Source organism: Terrapene carolina, unplaced genomic scaffold (genome assembly GCF_002925995.2).
Source record: "Terrapene carolina triunguis isolate 2854851 unplaced genomic scaffold, T_m_triunguis-2.0 Scaffold33723, whole genome shotgun sequence".
In the NCBI taxonomy this organism is placed as follows: Eukaryota; Metazoa; Chordata; order Testudines; family Emydidae; genus Terrapene; species Terrapene triunguis.
The window spans coordinates 5,495,043-5,507,848 of record NW_020698074.1 but is presented as its reverse complement, the minus strand read 5'-3'; the positions used below and the strand labels follow the sequence as shown (position 1 = coordinate 5,507,848).

Here is a 12,806-nt window from a genome sequence, read left to right as displayed (position 1 = left end):
AAAAAATAAAGCAAAAGAATGTACTAATTTGTGAAACATGTAGTATTTATGGAAACCACTATTCCAGTCTTTAAATACCCATTTAAAACGCATTACAAACCAAGACATCTAGGGAACCATTTTTCATGGTATTTAGGAAATGTTTAAAAGTATTATACATGCACACTAAATCAAAAAGGCTCTTTTGAAACTTTTCAATAGGGTAAATATGTGCATACACACTACAGTGTATTTGCAGTAGCCTAGCACTCATTTTTGTTCTCTTATGATCTGCCGTGTAAAACATATATTTAATCTTTGTATCACAACACTATATAGAAAATATCTTATAAATAAGAATATTATGAAAAGTAAATGTTGAGTGAGAAGAGCAACCTTTATTTTTATCACCTTTATTTCCAAAATGAAAAAAAAAAGGTATGGATTAGATCCTCTCCAAATTAATGAATTAATTTTCAGGTAGGTGGATTTGTCAGCTGTTGGAAATGGTTGTGTATTGTATCTATCATTTTGAAACAACCAAGCTCCTTGTCTATTTGTATCTGGTACAGAAAAGTGTGTATTGCATTGAAATTGGGCATGACAAATTTCAGGTTGGAATCTGTTTCCCCAGTAATTAATAAATCCCATCCGGGTATTAGAACGCCTCTTACGTTTTCGGCTGGAGAGTGCAATGTAGCGAAAGTAAAACTAGGCCAGTAAGGCCACTACAACATATGCAGGGGCAGATTCGTGCTTCTGTAACATACAGTCTTCCACACACTAGTGAGCGACCATCCCAGCTGTGGAAAATGCATGTCTGCCCATGGGCAAAGGCTGGGTTGGAACGCGCAGCGGTCCCCTAAAATCCAACCTCTCTGACAGACAGTCCTTCCAAGCAGCGATTGCTCTGAATAGCTCGTGTGTGACCCGCTGCAGTCTATCGGCTCTTCCTGCTCCGCTCCTTCCTTTCCTCTTGGCTAGAGACATAGGAAGGCAGGGAGGGGAGTTTAAAGAGCTCAGGGCTCCCTCCTCCCACGTCCTATCAAGAGGATCAGAAAGCCCTTGACGTGGCCCGGAGCCGATTGGCCAGCAGCCGATAGGATCTCTGCAGCCAGCAAATTAAGGCGGAGGAAAGTGTGCGACTGAACGCAGTGTCCACCCTTCTGCCCTCTGAGCCACTCCGGGCTCCGGCTCCCACCCGCAGAGAGCAGCCGCCGCAGCCTGAGCCAACTCGCTTCTCTCACACGCAGCGAGCCATCTAACGCAGCGCCCGGGAGATGATGGTGACAGTTTAACCTAATCCTGTCCGGGGCCTTAGATCCGACCCCGCGGGCATTGTGAAATCCTAGGTATTCTCCATACACACAAAGTGTTGGGCCCCCGCAGTGTCTCCTTGCCTCCCCCGGTTCCCCAAGCTCTCCTAACTTTGGTTCCCGGGCCGAGTAGCTGGCCCTGTGTTCTCTTGGTTGGCTCCGCTGCTTAGTTTTGTAGGATTTTTTTTTTGGCTGGAAGCTGGGGATCAATTTAGGACCTTCTTGCTTGGTTTGTGTAGGATTTACTCTGTGATCATGGAGTACACAGCATCCCCCAAACCTCAGCTCTCCTCTAGAGCCAACGCGTTCTCCATTGCTGCGCTCATGTCAAGTGGAAGCTCGAAAGAAAAGGAAAGTGCAGAGAGCACCATCAAACCTCTGGGTAAGTTGTATTCTTGGGCTGTTCCTTTCTCAGCCGCAGGACTGGATCCTGTGTCGTTCCTGCCCAAATGGATCTCTGATCCATTGCAGGAAGCAGGTAGTTAGAGGGGAATGAAGTCAAATGTCTATTGGGAGGGAGGGGCGTTGCGTGTCACTTAATTCTTTGAAAGTCAGAATACAGTGTCGCGAAGCAAACAGATACGGAGCAAAGAAAGTAAAGGAAATTGTTTAAATTGTACGCTGCAGATGTGTGAAGAATCCAGGCTGAGTTTGGTCCATGTTCTGGTTTTCCTTGTGTGTTCTTTTTAGTCTGGTCAAAGAAATACTAACGCATTTCAATATTGTCTGTCCATTTTCCTATATTTTAAGTTGGTTCCTTGTGGCATGGATTACTTTTTTAAGGTGAGGCTTTCTCGCAGAATAACACCAAAACCCAATGCAGCCAATACGGATATCACTGAAAACTGAGGTTTGGAGGGAGTAATAATTGCAAAGCTTGTACATAAAAGGGCAAGTTAACCAATCTGGGATCCAATTTTAGCAAATTATAAAGCTAGATTGCATGATATACACATTCATATTTTCATTTGCATACTTGCATTTAATGTGAGAACATGAGTAATTTTAATAAATAACTAGCACCAGTAAGAGAAATGTATATTTCTGTTTAATTGCGAAATTCTTTAGACTGCTGCACAAATCAAAGAATAACGTTTGTTTCTTCTGTTTTAAGTTCTAATATTTATTTTCCTTACAGAAGCTAAAACCTTATCACAAAGCCATCTTTTTTTTTATTACTGCCGTCATTTTCACTCGAGGTAGTTTAGAACATTAACCAGTAACCATTTTCTAAATTCCTCCACTTTTAGTTACACTGTTTATTTAACAACCGTTACCATTTATAGAAAACATCAGACTATAAGGCAGAAGGCAGTTACGTTTCTCTCCACTCACGTGAATGATGCAAGAGACATTACTTTAAATTGTTATGTAAATTACCTGTACTTTAAAAAGTACAACAAATAAAACCCGAAAACAATTATTACACTATAATAATAAAAATTATGTACACAGTTCTGAAAGTTTTTGTTTGTTATCCTTCGATTACTTAGCCTATGCACCTTGTGAGAAACAAAAATCAGATTATATATTTTTAGTACATAATCATTTTGAATAGTAAGTCATTGTGAGTTTCAGTAAATGAGTTCACTTAAAATGATATAAACCCTTTAGTGAATCTGATTCAAGACGACTGAGTTGAACGTCCAGACTATTTATGGCTATACCCAGAAACTCGCAGGAAAATTTACAAAAAAAAAAAAGACTTTCTCCAGAATTGTAGGGTCTACATGAATAGTATTAAACCAAAAATTGGACGGATTCAGCATTGCCAGATCGCTTGATATCTGCTACATCTAATAAAATTATACGCTGGCTGATCTACAAATCTTTCGTGTGTTTTAAGTATTCTTTTTGTTTTCTAATTTTTGGTTTATGATGTGATGTAGGCCGGATACGTTATAAAATGTGTGCTTGACACAGAATCCCATATTTAACTTCGTCTTGGATTATTCACAGCTTTTGTCTATGTCTACTGGAAATACTTCTTCAAGTCATATTCGATTTCTATTCATGTTCCAAAAGAGATTTAAAAAATCACCTAGTACACCAAATATCCTCATTCAATATTTTTATTTTGAGGATTTGGGGGAGAAATCGCTGCTTTGTGATTTTAATGGCGTATTTGTTCAAGTAAAGTTCGTTTGAGTCTGGAGATTCAAATAGTATGACAAGCACATTGCTGTATTTTTGATCCAAGATCATATAAAATGAAACCAGGACAGTGAAGTTCGTTAAAGTCCTAACATAACATGGAAGAGATTATTATTAGAATTGGTTTCGTTCCAGATGACAATTAAGTTAAACTATTAAATGTACTTTACAAAACGTGTACGTTTTTAGTAAGAAAATAATAGTTTGAATTGTTTGTACATACCTTTATCCTAGACAAAACATTATCCATAATTTACTGATGGGCAAAATATCCCAACGCCAGATATAGATTATTTTTAAAACCTCTTTTGAGGACGCCTGTTTCCAAACAACACATGTGCATCGTTTGTTTAATAATCATGTATTCTGGCAAATTTACTGACTGGTTTCAGAATGTGTTAGCTGTATTTTTCTTCTCTTTCCTTTACTGTAAGCGCAGTCGTTTAAATTATTTAAGGCGAAGTGTTTGGTCAACCTTGTTAGGATACCCGCAAAGCTGTAATTATAACAAAGGGGAAGGGGGGAAAGAACACGAATGAATCTCTGTAAGGACTTCAAAATCCCCTCTATGTTGGCTTCTGTTTTATATTTATATCCATGCCGCCCACAAAACATTTTCTACCCACAAAATATCTCCCGCATCACACTCAAGTAGTTTCTTTTTTAAGGGTTATGATAATGGGAACAATTAGAAAACTCTCCTGCATTCAATCACACTGACTTGCGCAGTCTGCCCTTATCAAAACTGGAGCCGAATGCTCCTGTTTTAATGAGAATTAGTCATCTTGTGGTCAGTGGCAAAGTGACCTTTCCACTGAAATCCCCTATTAGCAGGAGATATTGGACAATCAGCTTTCCTGTGTATTTGAGGTGCCCTCCGCGCAAAGATCTCTGGTCACACGAGGGTAGAAAGCCAGTGCAAATATACAGTCAAGTCGCTTCGCCTGTTGATTATTTTCTTTTGAAACTTTTAACTTAATCTGGTTCTGCTGATTCCCTCGGAAGCACCAGGCACCAAGACAGGATACTGGGCTAAATGGACCATTGGTCTGAGCCTGTGTGGCCGCTCTTGTGTTCTTCTCTGAACACTCAGTTCTGGAAATGCTTTCTGGGCTCGGGAAGGTTCTGGGCTCACTGTATAGAAATGATCGACATTCTTGAGATTCAGATGTAGGGAAAGCCGGGGGTTCTCTCCTCCGGTCCTTTGTCCGTTTGAGGGAGAAATTTCTCCCCCTCTTGGGAGCTGTGACTTACTCAGCTTCCTATTTTTGCGAACTCTGTCATTTGGGATGTGGGAATGTCCATGATACTGAACGGGCTGCATTTGTTTCGTCCATTGGAAATACTACTACACCAGAAACAAGTTCATGTTCAGTGTCTCCAGTAGGTAATATTCCCAGGGACCAAGATCCCCTCCCCCCCAGCTAGTTTAAGGGATTCAGCGTCCGGGTGACACCTGAAGAGCAGTCCCTTTAAGAGGGACTCTGAGAATCAGGCCCATTTTAAGGCGTCTCAAGTTACACACCCAAAAATCTTTAGTCACTTTGAAAAGACCTGGCCCCATTCCGTCGTTTAGATTTAGACAGGAGCCCATTGCATTACTGGCTCCTGATGAAGTCCTTGTCTACACGGCTCAGAATCTAAATGCCTTATATTTCAAAGCACTGATCGTTTCTCCTCGTTATCATCTCTCTCTCTCTCAGAACAATTTGTTGAAAAATCCTCCTGCGCTCAGCCCCTGAGTGACTTGTCCAGCCTGGATCCCCACGGGGAGTTCAGCGCCAGCCCTTCCGCCCTCTGCACCGAGCCCCTCATCCCCACCACCCCCATCATCCCCAGCGAGGAAATGGCCAAGATCTCCTGCAGCCTGGAGACCAAAGAACTGTGGGACAAGTTCCACGAGCTGGGCACCGAGATGATCATCACCAAGTCTGGCAGGTAAGGCGGGAGAACAGCATGCGGGGTGAGTGGGGGGCTGGTTTCCTCGCCCCTGCTGCCGGTCTGTTACACGGGATTTGTAAAGAAACCCCCAGGGAATTATGGGAGGGACTCGCCCTACACCCGGCAAGGTGGAGCGGAGGCAGAGTACCCGCGAGCGCTGGCTCATCAGTGAGCGGCAGGTTGGCCGGGCTCCCCGGGCCAGGCGGATGGGAGCAGCCCGCAGGCGCTGAAGGGCCCTGGGACTCGCCGGGGCTACCAGGCAGCGTCCGGTGTTAAGCGGAGGGGACTGTGTTTGCAAAGCACAAGCTTATTCTTGTCCCGGTGTGCGTCTGAGCTGGGAAGAGAGGCCCCCAGTCCGCGGGATGGGGCGCTCCCCCGGGCCTCTGAGCAATGCCCACATCCGGGGTCATCCTCCCAATTTGCACCGTCTGCACCCAGTGCTAAACTATTGCATGCATTTCCCCCTCCCAACCCGCTACATTGTCTAAAATACTATTTTACATTTGTTTTTAGAATGACAAGTTTGACCCCGAACTCCCAAACGAAACAAGTATTTTTTTAAAATCCCAGTTATTTTAAAATTGTTTGCCCTGGGTTTACTATAGAGTCCCTTAGCGCCCCCTGCAGGTTCTATGCCAACACTATCCCTCTCATACTCCGAGAGAGAGAGAGGGGGCCCGCTGGTTCTTTGTCACGCAGACACCATGGAGCTTCCTGGAGGGGAAAGTGCCTGGTGCAATCCGCTGACCGATCAACAGCCCATTAGGTGCTGGTGTCACCAGTTTGTGCTGGGGAATGGGTGCTGCAAGTATCCTACCCAGAGCTCCTGGGAAGCGGGTTAGCTGTTGGGAAGGGTGCATCATTCAGTTTCCTCCCACCCACGGATCCCCTTAGTTCTTGTGCAGGAGATTCCCGCCTTTCACTTTGGAGAGGCATGCTCCCCAAGCCATTAGCATTGAGCACTTGTTGGTTCTGATCCTTTGAGTAGAGGTTGCTCCCAAACATTGGCCCAGATAGACAGGCTCAAAAGCACTGAGAGAGGTACAATGAATTAGATCTTAGTAGGCTATTTGTAAATGCAGGAAGGAACTTAAGATGTATTTGGGTTATTGTGGAGACCTTAAAAGCCTGAGCTTCCAATGTCCCGTTTGCAGATTTAAGGAAGATGCTTTCCACTTTGCTTTGTCTCCTTTCCTTTATAGTTTAAGAAGCAACTCCCTCCAGCCCCATCAAAGGCTTCTAGTGATTTCAGTGGGTTTTGGATTTGGGGCCCTACTGATTTAGGGGACATGTCCCTGCTTGGGAAAGTGCCTGTAGACTATGCACATGATAGAGTCTGTTCTGTGGTCGTGCTGATCCTGATCCCATTGAAATTAATTGCATGACTTCCCAATGATTCAGTGGGTTAGTTCAAGCCCTTTGTTGACAGTTGGGCAGGATCTGGTGCAAAAGATGCAGAAATAACAAGAGATAAGCCATAATGGCCATAGACTTCAGTCGAAGCAGAATTGGGCCCTTAATTAGTTGTAAACCAGAGCAACATTAGACAGGTAATCTTTGCGAATGTAGTGTTGTGATGTTATATAGTTTTTAAAAATTGATACTTAGTGTTATAATTTTGTAGATGCATATTTGTGCACACACAGAGAGAGTCCCGGAGAAATAAATCATAATATAAATTTGACAAAGGTGTCCTTTTTAGGTTCACAAATCATGTGCAACTCCCCCATATTTATTTTAAGTTACTCATAAATTTCTCCAGATAAGATAGGTTGGTTTTTAGGTCAGTCAAAAACAGTTTTGAAAATTCACAATTTGTGTAATGTTTGGTAACTATGTAAGTCACTTAGTCGTGGTTTAATTATCTGATTATATGATTTTTGTAAGTATCAAATAGCAATGCATGTTTTGTGTTGCATCATCAGGTGTAACATTTGCAATTTGAAGTGTGCGTTTTTATTACTTAAGCAATTTACTATGCCATTTTTGGTAAATATTGGAGCATTTAGTCTTAAAATTCATTTTTCACCAGAGTTCTTGTAAATAAAGCTCATTTGCTAGAATACTTCTGGAAAACATTAACAGAGTAAAAGAAAATAAGTTCAACATTTGCAGAAATACTAATGAAAATAGTTTTTGCAGTATTTTCCCAGCTCCAATATATATATGTATATTTATGAAAAAAATCACTGTGTCTATAGGAATGATACTCTGAAATTAGAATAATTATACTTTAACTCCCAGGCAGAAAATATATATCATATAGAAATTTATATTTCCTCCTATTTCAAAAAATTACTCTAATTTCAGGGTATCAGTTCTATGTGTATTTTATAGGGGTACAGATGATTTAAATGCCCGTCAAACTGAAATATAAATACACCTATACCCTGATATAACGTGACCTGATATAACACGAATTTGGATATAACGCGGTAAAGCAGCGCTCCGGGGGGGTGGGGCTGTGCACTCCAGCGGATCAAAGCAAGTTCGATATAACGCGGTAAGATTTTTTGGCTCCCGAGGACAGCGTTATATCGGAGTAGAGATGTATTTTGAAATTTTTCTTTCTTCCTGGTGATTTGAATGTAATTTTTTTTTTTTTAAATTTGCAGCAACATTTCAAAAGCTCCTTTTTTCTGCTGCCTCTTCACGTTTATTTTCTAATTTCCCTCTATTTCAGGAGAATGTTTCCTACTATTAGGGTTTCCTTTTCGGGAGTGGATCCTGAGGCCAGGTACATCGTGCTAATGGATATAGTCCCAGTGGACAATAAGAGATATAGATACGCTTACCACAGATCTTCCTGGTTGGTAGCTGGAAAAGCTGACCCTCCGCTTCCTGCAAGGTTTGTTCATTTCATAGCTGATCTCTTTAAAAAAAAATGCTGAAAAAGTACCTTTGAATGATCTTGCAAAGCTGTTTGCAAACAGTGCTCTAAGAGTCTGAGTCTGTGCCCACTAGAGCTGATGGCAACACTCTCATTAATTTCAGTGGTGCACTGTCCGGTCCTGTATCCATACATGAGCCAAATATTTGACTTATGCTAGAGGTTCCAAAGGCAAGCAGGATTTGGCCTGAGGATCAGTTACAGAAAATGGTTCTGACGATCGAAAGAGAAGGAAGCTTTTAAAAAGACATTTATTTTCCTCTTGTTATGACTTTTTTCCTTTGGGCCTCCTTTTTAAAGCAATCCAGGTGCCTTCAGCTCAATGCCAGTAGAAATATTAAATTACAGCTTTGATACCACTTAAAGTAGACATGCCAGATTATTTTCTAATCACTGACCAATGTTTTCTAATTAATGAGTTTACTACTATACTATACTCATCTCTGATGTCGCCTAGTGTGCATGTATCCAATATAAACGCGCACACACACACGGGTCATTTTTTCAGGAAATTTAGGATTTCTGAAACTTTGGAATAATAAATAAAGTTAAACAAGTTAACCCCTTTTCCACAATGAACAAAACAGACAATTCACTTCTAAAACGATTGCCTCACCGCAAGTGATACAACATGGTTATGAACTCATTGTGGAACATGTATGCAGGCAGGTTGCCACAGCTTCGGTACAGAACTAGCTAGGCTTCAACACTTAGGTCTCAATTTATCAAAACATTTAAGCATGTCCTTAAGTCTGTGCTGAATACGGTTGGAGTTAAGGACATACTTAAGCCCCATCGACTTAAATAAGATTTAAGCAGATGCCTTGGTGATTTTCTGAATTGGAGCGTTTTGGGCTGCAACTCAGGCCAGTGAGAGGTTGTGTTATTGCTTGTCCTGTAACCCTGCGTGTCTTAAAATGAGCTGCTGCTGTAGCTTCCTGTCTGGATGTTCTCCCCCAGCATACAAGCATGCACTGAGTATCTGTGTGATAAGCCCTAGTTCAACAACTCTGACTCCAGCAGCCTGCTTGTTACACCACAGCCACACTCTGGTCTCCACCAGTTTTGGTTACCTCTAAGCCAAGTGATCCCAACATATCCCCAGTCCCGAATTTCCCCCAAACCATCTGCCCTGAAATGCCCTGCCCTCTCCTGGACCACTCAGAGACATAATAAGGTTTGTTTGCGCCCTTAAAGAGTCAATACCCAGCAGCTTGCCACATTAACTGGATTAAGCAACTACTTCACTTCAAACACAGTACTTGGTTAGTTTAGATTAAAATAAAACAAGTTTATTAACAACTTGACATAGGTTAAGTGATCCCAAGTAAAAGAAATAAAGGTAGAGATGGCACAAGCAAATAAAAGTGAAAATGCATCTAAACATCTAAAAGTTAATGTAGCAAGGTACAGTCTTTGTTTAAGATGGTTTCTCTCACCAATTATTTGTTGTCATGCATGGTTGACTGTCTCTCTCTGTCAGGACCTTTCTCAGAAATATGAGGTGCTGATTTCTCTTGTCTTTTTAGGTGAAAGATAAAGATGGAGTCTCTCTCTTTCCCTTACATTCCCAAAGAATTGTCTTTGTTCTCAAAGTCAGGAAGGCCTTCTGGGGATTCAGTCTCCTGTGTCTGCCTTGGGGGTAGGAGTCATGTCAGTTCTCTGTCTCTTGAGTTCAGGCTCAAGACAACTCCACTGGTTTAGCTTGATAGCTTTGTTTATGGTTAATATGTAAATTGAGGTAAACCAATGTTCCTTCTAGGACAAACCTGTTTATCACCTTTAATTAGGCTAGATTGTCTTTCTTTTAAACATTCTCTAGTAACATTATACAGAGGGAATGCATAACTTCACATGTAAGGTTAACACATGCATTTTACAATGATATTAATGACCAGTGTGTTATTAGTTTTGAAATGATACCTTACAAGGTATATTTTGTACAAACATCATTGCAGCCATGTGTAGAGTCTGAATACAGGGGTGCTTAGGGTCACAGTCCCAAGCCTGCACTGAGAACCATGCGGTCAGACTCCTGTGTCCACAAGGAACCTCTTTGAAGTCAACGGGGCTCTGCCTGGGCACTGGGACCCACCTGCAGAGTTCTAAATGCAGAGCCAGAGCCTTGGACGCTATAAAGACAGGCACATTAGAAATACCTAAGATAAGTAGGAAAAAATGGAAGCATTTTCTTGTGTGCAAATATGGGGCCAAATGCAAGCAGTCCTACAGAACGCATGACGTCTCACAGACTGCTGATCTCTGGTAGGTAGTTCAGGTTTTGTATCAGTGAAAAAACATCTATGCTCGGATGACAAAGGTACATCAGATTCAGCAAATTAGCAGTTATGTTTGCTTTCAGGGAAAACAATAATTTACTTCTTCCTTTTCTTTTTCTTCTTTATTAATTAATTTGTATGTGGTAGCATGTAAGGGCTCCAATTTTGCTAGGTGCTGTACAAACACAGACCAAAAAAGATGGTTCCTGCCCCAAAGAGTTTACCGTCAAAATAACATCAATAATAATAATTCAGGAAAGTACACAAATGGCCTTAGGGTGGGGTTCTTAGTTTCTTATTTGTCTGTAAAGCATCCAGTGCATTTTGGATCTCTTTGGATATGCTAATAATCCATATGTAGGTTTTGTAGCTAGGTAATATAGATCATCTCATTAAAAAAATTCAGATTAATATATTATGTGGACATGAAGAGGCTAATCTCGCGCCCATTGAACTTGTACTGACTTTGATGGGACCACGGTCAAGCCCTTTATGATTTTATTATCAATATTGTTTAAAGTTTGTATTGTGGTAGTACTTAGAGGTCCCAATCAGGTACAGGATCTGTATAAACATATAGTAAATGACAGTCCCTGCTTCATTTTCACCATGTTTAACCAAAACAATATTGATCATAAACCATGGCTATAGATTGTTCTTTTATCTCTTCTGTTAACATTATAATTTGCTGCTTATTCACAGTTTTATTTCATATTGAAAAATATCATCTTTCCTTGTGGGAGAAGCAACATAATATCTGTAAAGGATGGCATGATTTGGGAAGCTCTGGTGTATTTGTGTTACACTGATCTGTTGCTGGTTTTGGAGTGTCAATGCTAACATTTTATCAAATAAGGTCTGTTTAAATTTATTGCTGCAAGTAAGTAATTGACAATTGTTGTTTTTTAAAGTGGTGTTTACCCATCTATATCTTTTTTTGATTTCTTGCAGCCTTCTCTTTGCTCTCTTAAATCTCAATAATCTGACTGCAGTGTTGTGAGCTAAAAACTGCTGAATCCCTCGGGTACTTTCTGAGATGCTATGGGGTCTTGTGGGATTTTATGGGGTTTCTAGATAACTGTATACAAACTTTACACAATACTTTGTAGATATGTAGTGGGAATTCCCACAACTTATGTAGGTTTGTCATAAATCTCGGCTGCTGACCACAGAGATAAACAAATGACCCTTTCTTTTTTATATTTTTGTGCCGGGTGCACATGATATAAAATTATTTTTAAAATCAAGATTTTAATACTGTATTTACACCTAATAAAGTTTTAGGGCCTGATCCTGCTCAAATTGAAATTAAAGGTTAAATTACTATTGACTTAAATTGGAGTTCAGTTCTGCTCCCAATATCAGGAGTCAGTGGTTATATTTTCACCTAAATGATTTCTAAGATCCTAAACCAGCAAACACACCTGGGCTTTAACTTTGGTAACATGAGACATATAATTGGGGCTATTCTATGTGCTTAAGTGTTTGCAGGATCAGACAGAACCTATGGCATTAAGATGCTGATCCCTGAAAGATATACATACACACATAACTCTACCAACATGAATAGTCTCAGTGACGTCAATGAGATTATTCACGGGAGTACAGTTATGCACATGTGTAAATTGCTTCAGGATTAGGGCCTTAAGGCTTTTCTTTATTTTACTATAAAAATAACTTTCAACACTAGAACAACAACTGTACTTGAAATTAATAAGTACTATATGATGCCACTGGGAAGATTATCCCTTCATGGATCTTCACTACAAATAACAATTATATCCTTTTCTTCCTGCTGTCAACATTTAAATCAAGTTATGTGACTTGAATAAAAACACTTTTCAGAAAATCCTTGTAAAGCTTTTAAAGTGCTTCCAGGGATAGATTTTTTTTTTCTTTCTGTTTTACAAGCTACAGAGAACATTTGAAAGAAATACCAGTCCTAAAAATTCCTGCATGTACCTTTACACTGTACCCTCCCTCTTTCCTCTCCCTTTTTTGCATTGAGAAATGTTTTTGCTTCGGTGACGTGGCTAGCCTAACAAACCCATAATGGTCTGGGGATTGAATATGTAATATTTATGCATTTGTAGCAGACAGTAGCAAAGAAACTTTTTTTATTACATTTTCAAACTAGCAATTTGAGCCCGATTCTGCCAACTTTCTGTCTGTACAAAGTACAAATTAAGTCAGTTAAAAGTCACATGCCTGGAGGGCTTCCAGGATTAGGCCCAATATTAACAAACT

At 40.5% G+C, this 12,806-nt stretch overlaps 1 protein-coding gene across 1 annotated transcript in view; it reads left to right on the top strand.

The window, feature by feature from the left end:
• The first annotated feature begins 1,550 nt into the window (after window positions 1-1,550).
• Window positions 1,551-12,806, top strand: part of LOC113409524 (T-box transcription factor TBX20) — a 44,985-nt gene continuing 33,729 nt past the window's right edge. The window contains exons 1-3 of the mRNA XM_026663546.1: window positions 1,551-1,677; window positions 5,153-5,387; window positions 8,074-8,238. Of these exons, the coding sequence (XP_026519331.1) occupies window positions 1,551-1,677; window positions 5,153-5,387; window positions 8,074-8,238 (527 nt within the window). The remainder of the gene's footprint in view (window positions 1,678-5,152; window positions 5,388-8,073; window positions 8,239-12,806) is intronic.